The sequence below is a fragment of the Papaver somniferum genome, chromosome 3, assembly GCF_003573695.1.
Source record: "Papaver somniferum cultivar HN1 chromosome 3, ASM357369v1, whole genome shotgun sequence".
Lineage (NCBI taxonomy): Eukaryota > Viridiplantae > Streptophyta > Magnoliopsida > Ranunculales > Papaveraceae > Papaver > Papaver somniferum.
This window is the reverse complement of record NC_039360.1, coordinates 96,335,811-96,360,935: the sequence shown is the minus strand read 5'-3', so window position 1 is coordinate 96,360,935 and position 25,125 is coordinate 96,335,811. Positions and strand designations below refer to the sequence as shown.

At 36.2% G+C, this 25,125-nt stretch overlaps 1 protein-coding gene across 1 annotated transcript; it reads left to right on the top strand.

Moving 5' to 3' along the window:
• The first annotated feature begins 235 nt into the window (after positions 1-235).
• Positions 236-3,580, top strand: LOC113356887 (protein DCL, chloroplastic-like). The gene is made up of 3 exons (XM_026600121.1): positions 236-617; positions 1,854-1,968; positions 2,988-3,580. Exons 1-3 carry the CDS (start codon positions 295-297, stop codon positions 3,156-3,158), a joined length of 609 nt encoding a protein of 202 aa, XP_026455906.1. The 5' UTR covers positions 236-294; the 3' UTR covers positions 3,159-3,580.
• The last annotated feature ends 21,545 nt before the right edge of the window (positions 3,581-25,125 follow it).

Here is a 25,125-nt window from a genome sequence, read left to right as displayed (position 1 = left end):
TTTTCGATCTAAACTCATTGTACCCTCGATCTTTAATTAATGAAAAAAAAAATGAATTATCTCCCGGTTTGCTTATGTCATATAAGTATCCAAGTATCTTTTTCAAATTAAAAAAAAAAAAAAGAGTACCTAAATGATTGACCACGGTGCCCAAATAAGCACACGTGCGGAAAATGAAGTTGATGAATACTGTACAGCGCATATAGCAGCAATGTGACAGATGAATTTTCTAGAACAGAAGATAGAACAGAACAGAACAGAAGAGGAGACCCTCTCTGAAACACTCTGAATCTGATGGCTACTCCTCTGCTTCTGAGAGGGATTCCATTACTTCGTCTACAACTTGAGACTAGAAACTTACCCATTAGATTCTTAGCACCATTTTGGAAGCCTTCATTTTGTACAGCCATCAAAACATCAAATTTTCATGATAATGTTACCACCACCACTCTTTTAACTGATGATAACAATACTACCACTACTGATACTAGAGATTTGCCCAATTACCCTAGATGGGATAATCCAGATTTTAGGCATTGGAAAGATAAGGAGTCAGAAATTCTTAACGATATTGAACCCATTATTCTTCTCACTAAAGAAATTCTTCACTCAGACAGGTAATTTTTGTACCCAACTTCAATTAGAATGGATTGTTTTGAAAAACTTCGTGGTTTTGAATGAGAAAGTTTGAATTTTTAGTGGTTAAGGATGACCTATATCTAGAATTTTGTTATGTAGTTTGGCATGCGGATAATGTAGGGTTTTGTGCATAACATGTAGATATTTAATTGTGATATTTCTCATTTGCTGTTCTTGGATGTAAGAAGCATAAATTTGAGCAACATATATGTATTTTTGGGCTTATGGTAAATTTTGCTTTGTTTGATATAGCCATCTGTGTGATAGTAAAGTCTTCTGTTGGTACTCACTTAGTAACTTGTAATACATCTACTCGAAAAACTAAGCTGGCTACTAGCACCAATCGAAGTTTGAAATAATTATTGTATGTACATCACATTCGGAGGGTTGATTATCAGTATCACCTGCTCAGCATTTAGGTTTATAGATATATAGCCTCTACAAATGCATGATTTGATGCGACAGCCAGTGTTGGTAAGAACTTTGTTTTTGGAATTCTAGGAGGTCTCTACTTGCTTATGAATGGAAATGCATCATTGCATCTTACAAAATAGACTGCAGTAAAATTTTCATATGTTTGAAGTTTAAATACGCAGATGTTCACATATGTTTATGAAATAGTCAGCTACATGCTGCTTCCTTTTGAATCTGTTGGTTTGCAATGTCGAGACTGGCAGCAATGTCGATTCCATGTTATTCAAACTTCGCTGAGTACATACCAGAGAGCAATTGTGTTATTCAATCCAATTTTGTTTTGATTAAGTAGGTTTACTATGAGGTATCAGACTAATATGTTGAAATTCCAACAGCGGATTAGGATGCTATCCAATTATCTATACTTGTAAAGGTACTTTGGATTTTCTTACCCTTTGAAGCCGCTAGTCCTTATCTGATCAATAGCGGTTTCTTCAGTAAGTCATCCTTGACTCCTTGCATTCTGCCTTGAATTGTTGATCTCATGCATGAACAGTTTATTCCGTGAAATGATTATACAATTATCTGTGGTTTAGTAACTATCTTATCCAAATTCAAAGATGCATAGCCAAGAGTCTGGTTCGATGGCTCTATACAAATTACCCGTTTTTGATCTTTTTCTCAAGACTCATCCGTGATTAGTTAACCACCTCAAATCTAGTTTGGCTTTTGGAGCCAATCTATAATATTCTTGATTTCTGTCTAGAAATCTTACTTTATGAGTGGTTACTTGGTGCCAGGTATATGGATGGGGAAACCCTATCGGCCGAGGATGAAAAAGCTGTGGTAGAGAAACTTCTTAGTTATCATCCACATTCTGCTGATAAAATCGGCTCCGGACTCGATTCCATCATGGTATGCTGCGGCATCTTGTAAATCTTTCATAAAATATTTCAACATTTCTTGGTACAGGTGAATCTTGTGCTGTCTATACACTGTACATGCTTCTGCAGGTTTGAGCATGAGGTTTTTATTAGCTGTGTAAGTGTCGCACAATCCACATGGAAACTCAAGTGTGCTCTATGACTGTATCTGCTAGGAATTTCTCCTGTTAAACTGTACTGAAAAATGAAACAAATAAAACAAAAATTAAAAAAAATGTTGTGCATAAGGAGTCTGCAACTCCACTGTGCTTTTGTATACTCCACTTTGGATACTGACTCATATGCAACTATTTACATGATGCTTTATATTGACTTGACTAGAGTAAGAGCAATAAGCCATTGATGCACATACGAGAACCATACTCTTGCTGCTGTGAATGCCACTGTAATTTCCCTCTATGACGTTGCATGTGCCATATTGTTACACATAATACTTGCAAATTTTTAAACAGCATGTCCTAGAGTACCAACCATTTCCCAGTGTTGGACTTGGCGACCTTCTACTAAGCCGATGTGTCAGGGTTACAGGGGTTTGTGTCTGCTTCAAGTAGTTCCACATTACCTGATGAGAGATGTGGTTAAGATTCTCAGTTTTTGACCTCATTTCTTGTGTTGCATGAGGCCCATTTGATGTGTTCTACAAAAACCTATATTGCGAGCAATTGCAAAGCTGAAACAGTATCAGGTGGCACTGGGAGAGGGTTGTTAAATTTACTTCACTCGTGGCCTGCTTGATTTTTTATTTTCAAAGAAAATTGAGGTTGTCTTCAGAGAAACATGAGTGTCAGAACATTAGTTTATGTTGCTCTTCTTCACTTGAACTGCTTTCTAACTTTGGTATTGCTTACCTCCTCTATATCAACCTATCTGTTAGTAGATTCTCTACTTGATTCTATGTGCAGTTGATTATGTTTTTTTTTTCCTTTCGTCAAAATAAATCTGCAAAAAACTGAACACCTGATATCTAACAAACTCTTTTCTACTTGATAGGTAGACCGACATCCACAGTTTAAGTACTCGAGATGCTTGTTTGTTGTCCGAACAGACGGTGGATGGATTGACTTCTCCTACCAGAAGTGCCTCCGTGCTTACATTCGAGATAAATACCCATCATATGCAGAAAGGTTCATTAGAGAGCATTTCAAACGTACCAGTACCTAATGGCTGATAGGTCTTCCGCCTTATCTAAGAAGAAAGGTTATATGCAGCAGAGATTTAGTTCGCTGTTCGACCAAGTGCAGATGTTCCTGTTATTGGAATGCTGAATCCCAAAAATGCTAGGTATTTGAATTGAATCGTGGCAGCCCTGCACTGACTGCTTAAAATGAAAAGCCTTGCTTATTAAGGACCTACGAACGTCATCGAATGAGCTATGATCTGATACTTGTGTAAAAAACACCATCTTTATCCTCAGATTTTCTATATACCTGTAAGTTTACTTGTGCTATAACTGTAAACAGTTCTGTTTTTATTCTCTCTTAAGTCGCTAGGTTCGTTTTGTAAAATATGGCCATTGCGCTGTTCAATTGCAGTGTCACAAACAAGATGTACTTACTACTTAGCAAGGTGAAATTTTACTCTTACTGTATTGTATTCCACGCAATTTTTTTCTTTTTTCTAGGTGTGGTTTTTTTTTGGTTCGCATGGAATTGTTTTCCATGTAGGTTTTGTGGATTCCACTGAATCGAATAAACTTATTGCCATAATGGTTCGGAGAGCCGTAGTAGACATAACACCAGAATTTTCTTTTGCAAGCTGCGGCAGAGTTTGCAAATGCAATTGGGCTGCAAATTTGTTATTCCTTTGTGTTGATTCAGGATCTTAATTCTTTCATATCCTGGACAGATTTCTACCTGTTGTTATGGAAAAACGTTCTTCTAGGGACTGAGCAAGATCACTGAGACAGGTATTGGCTGGGGCAACTGCTCCGTGCAGGGCAGTCTTTGGAAAAGCTAGGCGGTCGCTTAAACCTCGAATACTATTAGAAGCCCAAAATGTTGAACATTCCGAGTCTCTGACATGGTAGTAATTATAATTAGTATAGAATATGTCAATTTTGTTATGTACAGTGCAGAAACTCTTAGCTGGAAGATCAATTAAACTTAGGTCGGCCACCGGCGGTGGTCGTCTTGCTGTCTACCTAAAGTATTTAAGTATGTGTAAATGTGATGGTATAACTATCAGCCATTAAACGTTACACTGTGCATGAGTGTCACACCACGTCCCTACACTGGTATGATTAACACTGGTCGACTGAGTAAAATGGGTCAGAGACTCAGAGGTGTGTGCGTGAGAATCAGGAAGCTCTTAAGAGTGGGCACAGCAGATGACTTTGACTAAAAAAATGACAAGTCCTGATCAACAATAAGGGAGACATGGTATGATAGTTGTGTGTTTTTGGTGATAATTTGATGTTCGGTAAAAGATGGAAAAAAAAGTAAGAAATGATTATACGACTAGATCGAGATAGTTTTGATAGGCTGGTTTTTAGTTGACAGTGGGTTTGTTTCGCTACAGATGACTATTGGGGCTTAAAGCAAAAGCCTTGAAAATAGGAGCAGTTGTTTTTTTGCTCGGGAAGTAAACATTTGATCTTCTTATCAGGATCTGCATATGGTTCGAATCGCGTTGGTTAGTGCCCATCAAAAATGAAGTACTACTATTGTCTATTGAACAGTTTCACTCTTCATTCTAGTAGAGTGGTGACGACTGTCGGAAGCCGATATGGTAGCTTTAGTTAGAACTTAAAGAGTTATATTTAATATCCAAAATCACTTGAAATGAAATCAATCTTGATTATTAGTCTAAAACACAAGTTGATAATAGCAGTTCCCATCGGAACTGCGAAAATTGTTATTAGCCGAACCATGTACGAGTAGATAAATAAATGCGCTTTTCCCCTATGGGACAAGTAACTCGCCGACAGAGAAGAGAGACATAGCATATGTGAGGACGCGCGACATAACAAGAGTCATCGGCTGTTGAATAAGTGCCTCCAACAGGTTACCTGCCAACGATATTTTTAAACACTATAAATTTATTTATTTCAATCATTTTCACCCTACTCCATATTTCTTAACTTCTCTAAACAAAATCTTTTATTTGTTCTCTACAATTGTGAAAGGACAATAGTCCCACATGGATACAATCCGCTTAATTAATTTAAATATAATACGGAAGGACCGCTCCACCGATTACCAATTGGTTTTGCCCGCGGACTTTAACATGGTATCAGACCCAAGTCCCAGACTCATATCTGCGTACGTCAGGTGTAGGCCGAATTACTGGCCGAAGTGTTTATCCGATTTTGTCACTTGTATATTTGGGGTGTAGGTCGATACTGTACTGACCGAGGTGGTACTGACCGAGGTGGTCACTCACCTGTACAGATTTTGTCACTTGTACATTCGGGGTGTAGGCCGATACTGTACTGGCCGAGGTGTTACACCCCGATTTAGTCACTCACTTGTACACCTGTTACCGATTGACTGGTTACTCGTACGTAGGTCCACGTGGTAGGCCGAGTGACTGGCCTTACACGTGAGGGAAGTGTGAAAGGACACTAGTCTCACATCGCTAGAATCCGCTTAATTAACTTAAATATAATATGGAAGGGCCGCTCTATCCATTGCCAATTGGTTTTGAGTTGGATGCCCGCCGACTTTAACAACGATTCTTAGTAAAACTAGCTTACAAAATAAATAGCACCACTTTAAGGGGAAAAAGAAAGCATAAAAATGAAGTAACAAAAGTCGCTTGCAACAGATGTCAATTGCGAACAAAATAATGTCCTAGAGTCTGGTTTACCAAATTCAATTGTTGGTTTAGAGTGAATTCAAGTCATATGTTAGTACGTCGAGACCGGTCAAGATATCACGTAATGAAAGGCGGTTACAAAGAATTAGATATTGTTTATTTATGCCTATCATGTCCAGTCCGAGAGAGAGCAGATAGATATCCTTGGCATCAATTTTACTTCATAAATTCCAAAAAGCACTCCAACGTAATTGTTCATATATTGCTATAAAAGTGGTGGCTTACGATACAAACATTTCATTTTAAAATTGGTACGATTCAAAATTATTTTTATATGCATATGATGTCAATTATATTATCTTTTAAAAATTGTTTATTAAACCAAACAATTAAAATCCTGTCGTTGTTTTTATAGGAATTACCCTCCTTGATCTGTATTTTATTTGTGGAATATCAAGTGGTGCAGGAGTCCATATCATTTAAGCAAAATGAATGGTTGGTAAATGAAAATTGGAAGACGACTCTTCCATTGTTTTTGCAATCTCTCATACAAGCGGATCATAAAAAGTTGAAAGGAGATAGAATACACTGTTCAACGTTGAAGGCTTTCCTACAATCAAAGGAACGTTCAATTAATGAAGCGGAATATGATGAAATCGAAAAAGTGTTTGTGCTATGTTTAACGGGCCAAACATTCTTTCCTAACTCAACAAGTGCTTCAAAAGTTGGTTGGCTTGAAGCGTTACAAAATGCGTGAGGCGTCATATCATGATCATGGGTCTGTAATTTTGACAAAAATATACTTAAGCCTCAATACAACATTCATAGGCAGCACAAATTTTTATGGCATCCGGGACATCATAGAGATAAATGTATGAATTCTGCTTTTAAAATTGAGTAATTTTTTTTTGGTAAAAACAAAGTTAAAAACTAATATATTTTTTAAATACTAAATCATGAACTTATTTTCAGTACTGGTGGTATAACTATTTTTGTGCTAGTAAACCATCTCTTATTGACAACACCCAAAGAGTTCAAATAGTGGACATGTACATCAAGAACAACTGGCAAAAGAAACCCTAGTAGAATGCTTTCCATTCAAAGAGTTGCCAAAATGATTCGTCCTTAAAATGGTTTCGCTGAGTTTGCAGATTATGAGGTGCAACATATTCTTCATTATTCACCAAGAAGAGTTATTTTATTCAACTTGATATCGAACTATGTTGTTATGCATCTAGGGGAAAGGCTTATTTTCCAGTTACAGAGTACTAAGAGCCATTAATCCCCCAAGAAAAACCCACGTCTATGCTCATATTATAACATAAGCCATGGAAACGATCTGATGAAAACGACAAAATGAATATTACAGAATCACAATATCTCAAATGGTGTCAGACAACTGCAAAGCTGGTAATTGGTGTTAACATTAGGCATATGTATGGATTTGGTATGTCGAGGTTAGCTCGGATCGGCAGCGATAAGTCAATCATTCTTACCCAGAAACCTCTATAAAAACCCCGCGCAATGGCTTACCCCATAGATGGAAGTTATTCATTTTCTTCATCAAATATGCCTGAAGTAAACCAGGGGTTGCCAAGTATACCTTCACAGGGGATATAATCACGATCCCAATAGTTTCGGCAACTATCGAACGTGCTTATCGATTAAGATTCATAGTTGCAGCCATTAATTTCACTTTTCATTTTATGCCTCTATAATTTTAAATCGATTCAAATCACAAAATCGAAACCTTATGAAAGAATTCTAAAACCAAATCACCACAAGGAAAACTAGACAAAAAACTTGAAAACCCTAATTTTTCTCTGTTAAGTCCACAAAGACGAAGGTGGTTCTAAATCTCAAAAACCCTATAAAGGCCAAAAGAAAAGTGGGAATTGAATAAATATCCTTTGTTTTAGTGGGCCTTCATAAATATCCCTATCAACAATATTTATATCCTTCCATCTTTAAGAAGAATATGATTTTATTAATAATCCCACAAATATCCTCTAGACATTAATAATTCCATAATACTTTTCAATTTTAGATCTGAAACTTTCTCTCTTCTCCTCATCATCACCTCCGCCTTCACCATCTTCTCCACCTCCTTTTCTGCCGGACTGAATTGTGATGATGGTGGTGGAAGAAATCAAATCGCAACCACAACCAGCAACGCCACCACCATTTCAGAGTCATAGAAAAATATTTTAGAGAGAAGATTTTTAAGATCGAGAGGGAGGGATCTTCAATTGAAAATCAAACCAAACCCAGCACCACCGCCATCTTCATCATCGCCACCTCTGCAAATACTCCCACCTTCGTCGCCGCCAACTGGTTCAAAATTCAATCGATAAGTATCAGGAACAAGGGATGAAACCTCCTTCTTCTTCTACGATTGATTTTTAAAATCAGATCTGAAAAGACGAGGGTACCCAAATATACCTCAATCTAAAACTTTTCGACCTATAAGTCCTTTCTCCGAAAGTGATTGTCTATAGACCAAGTCGAGACAATACAACTAATCGGTTCACACTGCGTGTGATCGTCTATGGATACGAGATCGAGACAATGCGACAACAAGATAACTTGTGTGACTGACTTTGGATACAAGATCGAGACAATACAACAACGAAGTATGTTTACTTGATAAAAGGTTCGGACATAACCAAACACAATAGGATTACTATCAAGTAAATATGAATTAACGTTTGCGTATTTTACTTCTAATTATAATAAAAATAATTATGATTACGGAAACAGAAAAGTAAAAGACATGGCAAGATTTTGTTAACGAGGAAACCGCAAATGCAGAAAAACCCCGGGACCTTGTCCAGAATTGAATACTCTCAGGATTAAGCCGCTATACAAAATCAAACCAACTTCGTATAGTTGATACCAAGCAACTAAACCTATAGTTCACCTAGTTCCGTCTGTATTCCCACGCCTCCAACTTGTAATAAGTCACGTAATTGGAACATTTCTTTTGGTTCGTATTCCAAATAGTAAAGGAACAACAAATCTGTTTGGTAACAACTCTTTTCAACCAAGTTAAGTGAGTTCGACAAAAGGCTCTTCCGTTTATCCCAATAAACTCCTTTGTCAGGTTCTTAGATCTATCTAATAACAACTACCAAAGTAATTGTCAAGATTTTGCAATCAATAATCACAAAGAATTGTATTGATGTCGATCTACTCAACTTATCAATCCAATCTATCACAAGGATAAACCGATTATAGTTGGATCCTCTTTAACCGAAACAAGTATTGTGCACACCAAAGATTATGAACCCAAATCAGAAATCTTCTTCGTCTTCAAATCTTCTTATATCTTCAATAAATACCCACACACAATCAACTTGAATCTCTTGTGATCAATCACACACAGAGCGGAGTCTGTTAACAATGGATTATCACAAGACGTCTTTAGATCTACAAACAGTCTAAAGGTCCCTGTCCAAACTTCGATCTAGTTTGAGTGAATCTTATATCAGAAGAGAAGATTCTCAAGCATAAACAAAGAGGTGCAATCAAAGTTCAACAACCGTTAGTCAATCAAATCAATTGAAAACTAATAATAAACCACAATTATCTAGTTTCCCACAAACGGTACTAATAGAGCTTATCAATCCCAAAGAAGTCTTTAAACTGAGCGGTCGTAAGAGATTTCGCCTAATTAGGTTAATTTCCTCTCCGAATAGGCGGATCCACCAGTAACAACATAACTAGGTAGTTTTGCTGGCTCTGAAGATTAGTTTGCTCGAAATGCAAACTTTGATATTTATAGACCAAGGAAATTTGGACACCAAGGAATTTCCAAAACCGAAAATATTCTCAAGATATGCAATATATTTCCAAATTCGGTTTCCATAATTCCTGGAAATGCTTTGTCCAAAAAATGACCGAAAATCTCTTAGAAAATCTCCAAACAGTAAATGCACATTACTTATTTTCATTTTCTAAAAATAAAATTAAATTTGAGTCACCCTGGTCGGAAGAAGAAAGAAAAAACCTTAATTGAAAGATTCTCAATTTATTTTTTCAATCCGAGATTTTCCTTTAGCTATTAAGGAATATATTTGAACAATAAGATATGCGTTACTGCACATGTTCAAAGTATGTCGACATCTTTACTTTGTAAGTCCTCTTTCATACTTACAATCTTGATACCGATTTGCCACACTTCCAAACAAGTTTAGAATTAGTTCATATGTCTTTCAAGAACTATGTGATTGATTAAGAACACTCAATCACCAAACATGGGTTTCACGGTTCTACCAAAACATGTTTCGGTTCTACCTCCATGTGGGTACTGGAATTAGTCACACTAGCTTTCCAAAATTCGGTTGACTAGGTACTAGGATCGGTTCCCACATATATATGGTATCTAACTTGTATTTGTTGCACATGTCCATATGATCGGTTCCCAATATCTAAAAACGTTTTGCACATGTTCATAGGATCGGTTCCCAATATCTAGAAACTTGTTGCACCTCTTACAAGGATCGATTCCCCTTTGTGATCGGTTGCACCTCTTACTAGGATCGGTTCCCCTTTGCCTAGAGTTAGTCATACCAATTACAACAAATCGATCATACCATCTCAGGTGATTACTTAAGATCGGTTTCACTAATAAAAGTCATACCAATACAAATGTGAATAGTTTTACCAAGAATATAAACAAATCATGAGCGGTTATACTAATCACACATATCGGTAATTCAAAAGATATGCAATGAATAACAATACCAATAAGCCTAGCGATTTCCCTTTCGATTCACAAAACGAGTTTATGAACTTACTTCCTTTAAAAGAATGTAAAACATTGTTTCCTAGGATGAAATCTTCACCTCATACCCATACATAATCACAATAGCATTCAAACGATTATGTTGATGTCTTATATACGAAGTTCAAAAGATAAATGTTATACTTCGTATTGTATTCCTTAATACTACGTCTACCTAGAGTATAATCATGCATGCTTCACAGTTATGTTTTCAATATGCACGACTTGAAAGATACGTTAGGGAATGAAACAGTTCAAGTCAAATATTACTAACCTCAAGTGGAAGGATGATGTTGTCGTTTTAGCTCCTTACTTCTTCAAGTCTTCATGTAATACTTGTAATGTCTCATATCCTGATACTTTCAAGCTAACCTATACGAAGTTGACTCTAGTACATAATCAAGCGACTCTTTAAATGAGTTTTGGCTCACTAAAATATGCCAACCAAACTGGACATACCAACGCTTGGTGGGTTCAACCGAGCTATGCTCTAACAATCTCCCCCTTTGTCAATTTTAGTGACAAAACTCTTACATCATATGTATAAACAAATTACAAGAATTCATTACACATACGCTTGATTCGCGAATTCAACAGAACAATAACCTGTATACATTCAATCCATAAATTCCGTTGTTGACATAATAATAACAAAGGTAATACTCCCCCTAAAGGTAAGATAGGTATATTTTCAATCCGCGCGTCTTTGTTATTCTTTTGTAGTCCATATAACTACAAGTATCATATGATATGCTACTCCCCCTTAGTCTATGCTTTACTCTTTCGTTAGATAAAACGTTTAAGCACCAACGTCCTTTCCCTTAGTGATACCAATCAATATAAATCAATACCAATATCACTTGTTTACTCCATATATTTCTCCCCCTGTTTTTCACAAAATGACAAAGGTACGAACAAATAAAGGACAAACCGAAAGGATCTTCCAAATCTCACAAGACTCGCAACCTATAGAGTTAAGCACGAGGGTTCCACACACCATTTTTGATAACCAATATCAAAACTGAAACTACAAAGTAATATTGTTTTGATATGTTACCAAGGAAACAATTGCCCGAAGCAATTTTCCTTAATAGTTTAGCAAACCAAAAATCGACTAAGTACTTTAGTTCCTTTGCTAAACCGATTGTACAAATACAATCGCTTATTCAATAAGACCAAAATAAAGATAACTCTATTTTTCTCATCAGGTTCTAATTATCCATATAACTTAGACCTTTCACTTTTAAATAAGACAAGTACTAGGTTAGTTAACTGATAGACGCATTTATGTGTCTAATATAGCTCATTTGTATATATTGTTAGTACTCGATATTGTACTTATTTGGTTATTTTATGTATTTGTAGGTGTTTTTGGAAAATAATCTCTTGCGGCGAATTTGGCTAAAAAATGGTTTTTGCGCCCGTGGGAGAAAATTACTATACGGACTCTCATTTTGGATAAGGAGTAACCTAACTACTAAGGGGTGACCCATTTCCAGGCATCTGCTAAAGGGAGACCGGAACTGGATAGGGGGAGGTCATCTTCAAAGTTTCAAAACTGGATTTTGGCGGGAAAAAAGGCAGCAGCGTCAACAGTTTTGGATCAAGGATTTGAGCGACCTAGCAGGCGATTCAATGGGCAAATTTGGTACCCAAGGACTCTACAAGACATAAGGAACCTGTTAGAATCGATTTGACCCATCTAATTGGGCTGAATAAGTCAGAAAATCCACACAAAGTCAAGACAGTGCACACGGTCCCTGTTTAGGGTTTTGAATTGGTTTGAAAGATTTGGGAGATATTCTTGCGTGGAATATACTTCAAAACAGTTGAGTTCAAGTCAGAGAAGATTTTGGGAGCAATATAATAGCTCACAGACGCATACAAAGATCGACAGATGGAATTATTGTTCAAACTGCACGTGAAGAATAAGAGATTTATTCTTGAATTTGATCGAGTCTCTAGGGAATCTGAAGGCTATATAAGTGTTGGTTTACATCAAAGAAAGGTTAGAAACCTTTAGGAGAGAGTTTAGAGTCGATGAGAGCCTAGGAGAAGCAATTATAGAGGAGACAACGCTGCTGCTGCTGCTGCCATTAAAGCTTCTGAAGAACACGAAGAACAGACTCGCAGAGTCAGTCGTTCTTCAGCAGACTTATTTTCATACCACTGTTGTTGTTTCACAGCAGTAGATAGTTATCGTTTACAGCAGTCTTAAATTACCATACCCCTTTGTAACAGTGGCGCTGTAACACCATTACAGCGTTGCAAATTTCTGTTTCATCTTATATTCATCAATAAAAACACCTATTTTAGCCATGAATTCATCTTGTGAGTGTGTCTTTGGGATGAGGAGCTAAACCCATTAGCCGAGACGACGGAGGAAGCCATTGGTCCATATTGATTGGTATAATTCTAATTTTATTATTTATTTGCAATATTATTATTTGATTATTTGCATGGAATTGAATTTAAAATATTAGTTTTTATTGAATAGTTGTGAATTATTTTGATGAAGCATGCTGGGTTTTAAAAACTTTTGATGTTTTATACTTTGTGATTACAATTATTACTTCAAAAATATATTTGAGGCAAATATTAGAATTATTTTTAAAGATAGAATTGCATGAATATTATTTAGAATTTATTATTTAATTGGTTAATGGTGGAATCCTAGTCTTGGTATTTTCTCTAAAGGTTTGAACTATTTTATTTATTTGCCTGTTTAATTTAAATCTAGAAAAATTGTTTTCTTCACAAGTCTGAAAAGACCCTGTTTTTACCACTACTACAATTACTATTTGAAAAACCATCAAATTTTTGGCGCCGCCGACGCGGACCTGTGTTTAGTTAGCATTTTTTTTTTAGATTTTTATTATTTTTATTATTTTTGTTCTTCTTTACGTTTTTGGTTTTTTTTGTTTCCTTGCAGATTTTTGAAGATTGGAGCGAAAGACAATTTTGCCAAAGCTTGTGGTGATTTACTTAAAGTTTGGGAGCGAAAAGCAAAGCTAAAGGAGCGAAAGAAGAAGAATTTTATTTATTTATTTTGATAAAAAGAGAGAAAAAAAAAAGAGAGACATTTTTTTTTGTAATTTTTTTTTATTAGACTTTCTTTTCTTTTGTATTTTTTTTTTTTTATGGACTTTGGACATTAATTTTGGGACATTTTTATTTTTATTTTTAAACCCTACGGAAGGGTACCCTTAAATATAAACTGTTTGCAGGGAAGGACGACGATTACAATATCGTCTCGGCCCCTCGGGTTCGCACACGACATAGGAGTCGTGGCCCGAGTCGACTTCAGCGGTTCTTCGCCCGTCTGGTACGGGAGGTAAAATTCTAAACACCCGCGAATCTCCTGCAAGCGGGTTACTGCACTCCTTAAGGTGAATATATGTTGAGGACTTGAATATGGACTGTTTTTAAATTCCTAGTAAAGGGCAAGGACTGGACCATATAAGATAAGGGTTCGGATTTCATCACCGCTCCCTTCTTGCCCGCCTTAGGAAAACGAAAACTAAAGCGAACCTAAGCCTAAAATTTGGACTAGAAAGAGACCTATAGGGTATCGAGCTTAACAGGACAATCATTCGAAAAATATTGGTTACTCTTTTAAGCACACCTTGAAGTTCTTGACGGTTACTGCGAGTTGAATGCGTGACTGCGCCGCATTGGATCGGTGAGGTTTTGGGTATCAAAGCTCCATTGAGCTTCCCTCGCCTCGATTCAACTTGCTTTAACTCGGATTGATTCCAGAGGGGTTTGCTCAAATTGTAACGAATTCCCTTTCGAAGGATTAGAAGCTGGTCTAGAAACAATCTAAGTGGAGCCATCATGCTTGTTGTTTGCTAGAAATCTTTAGGTTTGCTGTGGTAAATTCGAGTCAGCCTGCTGTGTGATTGCTAGAACCTTCCTGTTAGGATTTTTATTTCTTTTTGAATTCTTTTTAGTGTATGCCCGATTTTGTTAGGGCTTGGAAAAGAGATACTCTAGGTCGATTGATTAGCGAAAAACCTAGTAGTTCTTCTGATTTAAGCAGGGAGCTCGAAGATTCTTCTTTTGAGAGCCCTGTTTTTGGAAACTTCTGTTTTGAGAATCTGTCTCTTTGTGAGGAAGTACCCCTAGTACTTCTGTTGTGCCAGCGATGGAAACTTTGAAAGATTACATGTTCCCAACTAGGACCAACCGAGCTTCATGCATTAAATTGCCAGCCACTACGGCTAATTTGAGATAAAACCTAGTATTCTTCAATGATCCCTATATTCTTAGGAAAAGATGATGAGAACCCTTATTTTCATATTAGGGACTTTGAGGAAATCTGTGGGACAATTAGGATAAAGGACCTTACGATGAAGTCTTGAAACTTAAGATGTTTCCCTTTTCCTTGAGAGATAAAGCCAAGACCTGGCTAACAACCTACCGTCTGAATCCATAGAAACATGGCAGGAACTTATCGCTGCCTTCTATATGAAATTCTACCCTAAGCATAAAACTGCAGCTGTTAGGCAGAAAATTAGTGCTAGTGTGCAACAAGAGGGAGAGTCTCTTTATAGGTTTTTAGAGCGATTCAATGATCTCCTATCTCAGTGTCCTCACCATGGATTTGATAATATGAAACTTGTACAGATTATTTATGATGGTTTAGACTATTCGACCAAAGCCATGGTTGAGTCTATGTGCGCTGGTGAGTTCACTAGTAAAAATGCTGATGATGCTTTTACCTTCTTAGGAGCTATCGCTGAAAAATCCCAACAGTGGGAATCTTGTGTTGAACCCCCTAAAAGACTCTTGGTCAATAGAAGTAGCACCAATATGGTAGATACGAGTTTTGCGTCAGATGCTAAGTTTGCTGCTTTGTCCAGAAGGTTAGAAGCTTTAGAAATGGGTCAGTCTAAAAATAGGTCCCTTGTTGAACCTAATAGAGCCTCTCAAGTCTCTAGTTGTGGAATAGAGCCCGATAATTCATTTTGGGAAGGTCAGTTAGTGAAGAACAAGCCCATGCTGTCTATAACAACTCTAGGTTTGAGAACCGTCAGAAGTTTGACCCATACTCAGAAACCTACAACCCTGGTTGGAGAAACCATCCTAATTTCTCTTGGTCTAAGGGCCAGAGTCAAGGCCAGTCTAGCAATTCTCAGCCTCCCCCAGGTTTTGGTTTTAAGAACTCTTCAGGTCAAACCCAGTTTCAGAACACTTCCGAGAAAAAGATCTCTACCTTAGAGGAACTCTCACTATGTTAGCAAATAACCATGAAATGCTAACAAAGAACCACATGAGCTTTCAACAAGAAACTAGGCAAGAATTGAAGAATAATTCCCAGAGTCTTGCCAAGTTAGAACTTCAAGTAGGACAAATAGCTAAGTTATAAGTGAGAGAGAAATGGAAGGTTCCCTAGTCATACTGATCCTAACCCAAAGGAGAGAAATCGTACAATCATGTGAATGCTGTCACAACCCTAAGAAGTGGAAAGAAAGTTGACAACAAGGTCGCCATGCCTGATAGTGAACATGCTGTAGTTCACCCTGCTGAGCCAGAAAATGAGGAGACTGATAGAGTCTCCAAGAGACCAATGAGGGTCCTGTTGAGCCTCACTTTGTTCCCAGAGCCCCGTTTCCCCAGCTGCTAGTTCCGACTAAGAGGGAGTCCAACTTTAATGATATATTGGAGGTTTTTAAGCAGGTTAATATCAACCTTCCATTATTAGATGCAATTAGGCAGATTCCCTCTTATGCCAAGTTCCTTAAGGACTTGTGTACGCGAAAGCGTAAGCTCAGTGTCCAGAAGAAAGCCTTCATAGCTAGTCATGTGAGTTCTATTATTCAGAATACCACTACTCCTAAGTATAAAGACCCAGGGTCCCCTACCATTTCTTGTACAATAGGTAAGTACCGTGTTGAGAAAGCGTTGCTTGACTTAGGAGCCAGTGTGAACTTACTGCCATACCATGTGTACCTTAAGCTAGGACTTGGTGAGATGAAACCTACCCAGATAACACTCCAGTTAGCTGATAGGTCCGTTAAAATCCCTCGTGGTGTGATCGAGGATGTTCTTATTGAGGTCGACAAGTTTATTTATCCAGTGGATTTCGTGGTCCTAGATACCCAACCTGTCCCCGACCCAGAGAACCAAATACCTGTGATTTTAGGTCGCCCATTCTTAGCTACGTCTAATGCGATCATAAACTGTCGAAATGGTATTATGAATCTATCTTTTGGTAATATGACTATTGAGCTGAATATTTTTAATGTAAACAAGCTACATTCTGAGCTAGATAGCACATGTATTGAAGAGGTGAACATGATAGGAACCTTAGTTCAGGAGTCATTACCAAACATCGTACCGGAAAATACATTGGAGAGTTGTTTATCCCATTTTAGCCTGGATTTCGACGATGATAGTAACATTGAACAAGTAAATGCTCTGTTGGATTCTGTTCCTATGTTAGATATTGATATATGGAAAGATAGGTTCGAACCATTACTAGCTTCTGAGTCTATCTTAATACCTTATTTAAAAGAGCCTCCTGAGTTGGAGTCTAATTATACATTTTTAGGCCCACCCGAGTCTTTCCCTGTGATTATAGCCTCCGATTTGGATAGTGATCAGGAAAGTAGTCCAGAGACCGTGCTTCAAGAAAATAAGGAAGCCTTAGAGTGGACCATAGAAGATATGAAGCAAGCTGAGGATGAACCACCTGATTATGACTTAGAGAAAGCAATTGACCTTTTTCAAGAACCCGATGGTCTAGAAATTAGGAACATTGTGACTAGTCATTGTAGAGGCACCCAAAATTCTAAGTTTGGGGGTAGAGATTGTCAATTATCCCCAATAGAAGTCCCTAACTTGGGACTCAAGCCTAGTGCATCTGAGGTATCGCTTGAGTGTATTCAGACTCCACAACCTGATCCGCCTGATAATGTCCAGGAGAAAATCCAAATGTTAGAGACCCGTTTTTCGGATGAATCTGTTTGCCGAGACACTCATATGAAGCCCAAGTGGGCACCTCAGATAAATCCAGTTGTCTTGCGAGAAACTTTAGATCAGGTTGTGCTCTATCTGCTCATTTTTCTGATCTTGAGCATTTGTCTCCTATTTGTGGCAGTTCTATTTGGTCTTATGGACCCACAATTATTTCGACTATTGGTATACGACTTTGGAAGGTGAAATTTTTTTGCGGTATTTGCAGGTCTAGCTAATGACTATAAATTTAGCATTTACTGGGAGGCTCCCGCGTTCATGTGATACGGTAATATCCTTCCTTATTTCTTTTCCCTCCAGTGGTAATAGTTTCTCCTTGTTCATGCTTTTATTTTCATCCTTAGAACATTGAGGACAATGTAAGATTTAAGTTTGGGGGTGGGGAAGAAACACTTTTTGTTAGCTTTTAGTTGCAATAAATAAACTCCAGAGCCTAGAAATTTATGCCTATTGAGGATTGCACTAACTAATCTAAGTGGATGGAAGCATTTTGATTGTAGGAGTTTGAGGAACCAATCTGATTAGATGGAAACATCTAAAGAGTCTATTCATAAAAGCACAGAGCTCAGATGTTAGAAATAACATGATAGTTTCACCATATCTCGTTGAGTCCTTTTCACTTCTATTTTTATTTTATTTTGTTTTTAAACTATGTTTCTCTAAGTGATAGGTGGGGCCCACGATTCAAGTTGTTACCAATGCTAGGGTGAATTAGAGTGATTGAGATACCATGAAAAAAAAAAAAAAAAAAAAAAGTTGAAAAAAAAAGAGATGAAAAAAAAAAAAAAAAAAAAAAAAAAAAGATGAAAAGAAAAAAAGAGATGAAAAAAAAAAAGAAAAAAGAAAGAAAGAAAGAAAGAAATTGAGACCAGACCATTTGACCAAAAGGAATAAATTCAATAAAGTCGACCACTGGTACCCTTGTATATGCCAGTTGTGTTGACCTAGAGTTAGGTTATCGACCACTGATACCCTTGTATATGCCAGTGTGTTGATATTAGTCAGACTAGTATCTCAATCCATTAGGATAGGTTCATTTTGGCGGAGGCCTTCAGACAGATATGGGAAACGTCGTTCACTTAGTAAACATCAAAACCATCTATGTTTTTCTATATCCATCTCTTAATCTTTCAATGTGATTAGTTTGACTCCGAATATGATGTCCATAGTACAACTATCTGAGTAGAGCTCTGTCACTTTATGTGAATTTTAGTATACTTGAGTGCAAACTCGTGTACAACAATTGGAATTTCGCATCAGGGTACTTCTTCCTGTAGTCAATAAGTATGCCAACCAAGGAGATTCTTTAGTGCCTTCCAAGGTTCTGCGTAGATAGCTAAGGTCTGGAGTACAGGTTTTGTGGGTATATCTCTGGTAAGCCCTCCCGAGACTATAACTCGGCCACTAGGGCCACCTAGGGGTTTAAAGGATTATTGCATACGCTAAATGCAATCGACGATGCCTGCGACAGTGAGTTAGGATTTTATTTTGTAGTTTTGATTTGCTCGGGACTAGCAAATAATAAGTTTGGGGGTATTTGATAGACACATTTATGTGTCTAATATAGCTCATTTGTATATATTGTTAGTACTCGATATTGTACTTATTTGGTTATTTTATGTATTTGTAGGTGTTTTTGGAAAATAATCTCTTGCGGCGAATTTGGCTAAAAAATGGTTTTTGCGCCCGTGGGAGAAAATTACTATACGGACTCTCATTTTGGATAAGGAGTAACCTAACTACTAAGGGGTGACCCATTTCCAGGCATCTGCTAAAGGGAGACCGGAACTGGATAGGGGGAGGTCATCTTCAAAGTTTCAAAACTGGATTTTGGCGGGAAAAAAGGCAGCAGCGTCAACAGTTTTGGATCAAGGATTTGAGCGACCTAGCAGGCGATTCAATGGGCAAATTTGGTACCCAAGGACTCTACAAGACATAAGGAACCTGTTAGAATCGATTTGACCCATCTAATTGGGCTGAATAAGTCAGAAAATCCACACAAAGTCAAGACAGTGCACACGGTCCCTGTTTAGGGTTTTGAATTGGTTTGAAAGATTTGGGAGATATTCTTGCGTGGAATATACTTCAAAACAGTTGAGTTCAAGTCAGAGAAGATTTTGGGAGCAATATAATAGCTCACAGACGCATACAAAGATCGACAGATGGAATTATTGTTCAAACTGCACGTGAAGAATAAGAGATTTATTCTCGAATTTGATCGAGTCTCTAGGGAATCTGAAGGCTATATAAGTGTTGGTTTACATCAAAGAAAGGTTAGAAACCTTTAGGAGAGAGTTTAGAGTCGATGAGAGCCTAGGAGAAGCAATTATAGAGGAGACAACGCTGCTGCTGCTGCTGCCATTAAAGCTTCTGAAGAACACGAAGAACAGACTCGCAGAGTCAGTCGTTCTTCAGCAGACTTATTTTCATACCACTGTTGTTGTTTCACAGCAGTAGATAGTTATCGTTTACAGCAGTCTTAAATTACCATACCCCTTTGTAACAGTGGCGCTGTAACACCATTACAGCGTTGCAAATTTCTGTTTCATCTTATATTCATCAATAAAAACACCTATTTTAGCCATGAATTCATCTTGTGAGTGTGTCTTTGGGATGAGGAGCTAAACCCATTAGCCGAGACGACGGAGGAAGCCATTGGTCCATATTGATTGGTATAATTCTAATTTTATTATTTATTTGCAATATTATTATTTGATTATTTGCATGGAATTGAATTTAAAATATTAGTTTTTATTGAATAGTTGTGAATTATTTTGATGAAGCATGCTGGGTTTTAAAAACTTTTGATGTTTTATACTTTGTGATTACAATTATTACTTCAAAAATATATTTGAGGCAAATATTAGAATTATTTTTAAAGATAGAATTGCATGAATATTATTTAGAATTTACTATTTAATTGGTTAATGGTGGAATCCTAGTCTTGGTATTTTCTCTAAAGGTTTGAACTATTTTATTTATTTGCCTGTTTAATTTAAATCTAGAAAAATTGTTTTCTTCACAAGTCTGAAAAGACCCTGTTTTTACCACTACTACAATTACTATTTGAAAAACCATCATTAACTGGCATTCCTTGTTAAGGCATTCGATTAGACTTGAATAACCGAAACCTCCACTTTGATAAGTCTAACTAAGATCAGAATTAACTTAGTTTCTATTATCCGGAATCTAATTGGACTAAACAATTCATCCCGAAAACCTTTTCTTTTGTTAAGCCATAAACAATTCATACAAACCAAATAAATCAACTTGCATAATTATTTACCTCAACCGGAAGCAATTGAAACAACATAGACATTAAAGCACCGCAATTGCACCGAAATTTTGTAAGCCTAAACGATTGATACCAAACAATAAAGCAAGATAACAATAGTTTTTATTAACCGGAAATAATTGAATCACACACACATCCATACACAAACAATGGAATAAAATATCAATTGTACCGAAATTTTGTTTAAGCAAAAGCAATAAATATACGAAATAAAATCAGGTTTTTCTTAAACAGGAAAATGATTAACTGACAAAGTCGTTACCTCAAAATTCACATCCTCTTCTCCAACAATGTTTGCATCTTATTTCCAGGGAGAATTGATACCGAAATATCATTATGTTATCATCCTTATGCAAAACAAAAGAATAACAACAACCAACCTTTACTAGAGAAAGGTTGAAAACCGGTTTTAACTATTGCAAGCAAAAGTTGAAACCCCGAAACACATATGTTTTTATGCTAAACCAAACGATTCAACATATTGTGACTTTTTCACATATTGTTTCAATCAGAACCCCTCATGATCCTTTGATAAATCCTACCAGCATGGACTAGAACTTAATCCTGCTAAATCAAAAAATCACCCAAACCATAAGGGTTCACAACATATGAGATCGAATATTAAGGTCATGAAAACCGAAATCAAACATCCCATAAACATACATAGCAATAATATAAAGCATTCAAGCACATGCTACGTAATCATAAACTATCACAAGAAAAATTATAACCAAATAATTTTATTCATAATAAGATAGTTTTATTCATAATAGACTTTATTGAAAGGAAAAGCTACTGTCTATTTTAATTGCAACTCAATTATTGGGAAGAACATTATTTGTGACCAAGTGATTTTTGAAACCACCAAGCGTTCCTATGTCAAGTTTGTTGCCATATTTTAGTTCCAAAATTCGAAGATGCTTGATTTGATTACTAAAGTCAACTTCGTTAGGTTAGACAAGGAACACAGAAATTTTGAGATTGGCTCATGTTGCTTATGAAGATCCTTAAGACGTATCGACATCAATGAACACATCATCCTTCAGTTGGAGGTTAGTCACACAGGCTTGAGTTGTTCAACTTCTATCTAGGTTTGTTTCAAGTCAGTTTATATTGAGAACATAACATACAAAGTATAGTTTGTTTACTTGTCTATTGATGAATTGGTCATTCTATGATCAAAGTTTCAAGGAAACATATATTAGTTATTTTGTACAACTTTAGTATATCTAGTTAATACTAATTGGTATAATTGAGGTAACACTAATTGGTAATTCTTAATTTTTTTACTGTGTGGAATTTTCGGTTGAATCGTTACCTTGGAATTGTGTTTAACTACTAAGTTTAAGGAAGTAAACTTTTGAATGTTTCGTAGTTGAATAAGTGATTCAAATTATTTTTAGTAGGACCGATACCTTAAACAAGGATCTCTACTAGGATCAATCTAAAATACCTTTAGCTGCACCGATTCCTAAACAAGGATCTCTTATAGGACCGATCCAAAGGATCTTTATTATGATCGATCCTATGGATCTCTAATAGAACGGATTCTATATAACCAAAAACATATTTTCGGTTTGTCTACTATCTTAGGTTTTATGTAGATACTGAAATGTGATTTGGTTAAAAAGAAAAGTTCATATGATGTTGACATTGTAATTGAACATATGCTAAACTATTATTGCTTAATGTTTCAAGTATTTTTCTTGATACTTAAGGTGATATCCCGAATCCGAAATATTCTGATATCTTTTAGATATTCGAATTTATATTCTTTCGACATCCCAGAGATAACATATCTCTGGTTGCTATATTAATAAATTATATGTTTAGCTAATATTAGTTGTTATCCAAGAGGGATTTTGGTACATGAGTTGGATTACAGTTGAAACTTATCATTGCATATCTTTAGGATTTTCGGATATGGTAATTTCCGTGTTGTCCAAACCTTGGTCGTTACACTATAAATATTTGAGATTTTTATTCTTACAAACTCATCCAGTGACACAATGCCTAACCGTTTATGTTGGAAGCCAACTCGTAGTATTTACATGCTCGTTGATAGAGGAGAGTAATCTAATTAAGTGAAACACCTTAAGTGGCCTTGTTTAAAGTCTTCTTTAGGATCAAGAAGCTTTTAGTAGTACTGTTGGTGGGAAACTAACCCGTATTGTTATTTTAGTTTTCAGTTATTGATTTGATTGAATAATGATAAAGTTGAACTTGATAGATCTAGTTTGTTTATTTTTTGGTCCTACTGTTTAATTAGTAGAAACCAAGTTGTTTATCCAGGTAATTTGAAGATTGAAGATTAAAGACAACAACACTTTTCTTTTTGGTATTATGATCTTTGTGATACTTCTTGCATACTTGATGGTATGGGATCTGAAAAAGCTACTTATTATGAATGTCGGACTTGTTGAAAATATTGGTAAAATTTGTTAGTGGCTTTTCTTCGAAAATTGCTTGATTAGAGCTTGTCTACTGAGATAGATTCTATGGTCTTTGTCTTGGTATTAATCTTTTGACTAAAGGAGTTTATATTGTTAAAACTGAAATTCCTTTATACTCAACTACATCTCTAGTCTACCCAGGTTGGATGATACACAGTGAGGTGGTTACTGAAACAGGTTATTCCTTTATTGTTTCGGTTACGATACAAATGAGTTAAGATAGTGGAAGTCTTCAAGGCAGGTGAAACAAATTTAGATAGTGGACTCTATCTTGGGATTCACGTACGTAGACCATATTAGTTGTAGGCGTTGGGATACTGCAATGAGTAACTAGGACTAGTTTACTTGGTGTCAATTATACGAAGATGCGGTAGTCAATTTGTATAGCGGCTTAATTATGAGAGTATTCAAAACTGGACTAGGTCCCATGTTTTTGCGCCTTGCAGTTTTCCTCGTTAAAGGAATCTTGTGTACCGTGTGATTTACTTTACTTTCGGATTATATAGTTTGTCTTTATATATATAATTAAAGTAAAGACACCTGTACGTTAATCAAATACTTGGTGCGATCCAACAGATTTGTTCGATTTCGAACTTACGTTATACTAAGTGTACATCTCGATGATATTGTCTTTTGACATTTATTGTCTTTATAATATTAAACAAGGTATGTTTGTAATAGGCTGATATAGAAAAGATTGTGTTGTACTTGGTACCCTCGTCATTTCACAAGACGAATTTGATGAAATTAAGCACGGATGACAGGACAACACCAACAACATTTAAGATTAATTCTGATTAAGATGACACAAATGATAATGGAACTAATACAATTACTTTTGTTTATTTGTAATTTTAAATTCTGATGTCATAGTTAGTTTAAAATTCAATGTAATCCTTAGTTTTAAATTCAATGTAATATTTAGTTCCAATTTCAAATCAAAAAAATTGAATTACATAAACCAATTTACATTAATATGACCAAAAAAATGAAATAATAACTATAAAGTAAAACAAAAGATCAAAAAATCCTATGAGATTCTTCTCCGGGATTCATCTCAATTGCGCGCAGTGAGATATTCCCTTAGTCTTAGATTTAAACCTTTGTTTTAAATTCTTTCTTTTACCATTCTACACTCTCTTACGGGCACATAATGAAGAGATTAAACTTATTTCCCCAAATCTTTATTTGGATAACTTGTCCATTTGGTATCCCGTAGGGTCTCCTCGATTACCATATTATGCAAAATGATGCAGGTGAGCATAACCCTACTTATTTCTATTGGATTAAACGAACGATATGGTTCACAAATTATACCGAACTTCCTCTCCAAAGTACCAAATGCTCGTTCGAAATACTTCATGCACCCAATCTGCTTCTTGTTAAATACCTTCTATCACGGTTCCCCTTGTGATCGAGTATCTGACAGTAAGCTTGAAATACCACGTTGAATACTCTTTCTGAGAAAATACCCCTTATTATAGTTATTGTTATTGACAGATGAAATTTACAGCTGGAGGACTTTCATGCTTCAGTTATTCAAACAAAGACTGAAAAAACGGGGGTCTAACAACCACACCCAATATTTCGTTCGGCAATCTGTATGAACTAACTCCAATATAATTCCAATAGAAGCAACTAGACAGTCAGACTCAATCAAGGAAATATATCCAAGAGTTATATCTCTTTCTCAAATCAATCAGCAAATCAACAGGATGGAATCCGTGCACTCATTGGTATGAGAATAACTTGAACGTTACCAAAGAGCAACGTTCAAGTGTCAATCAATTTATATCAACAACCAAAGGTTAGATTTACCAATTGATTGAACTACGCACAACCTGTGATATTTCAATT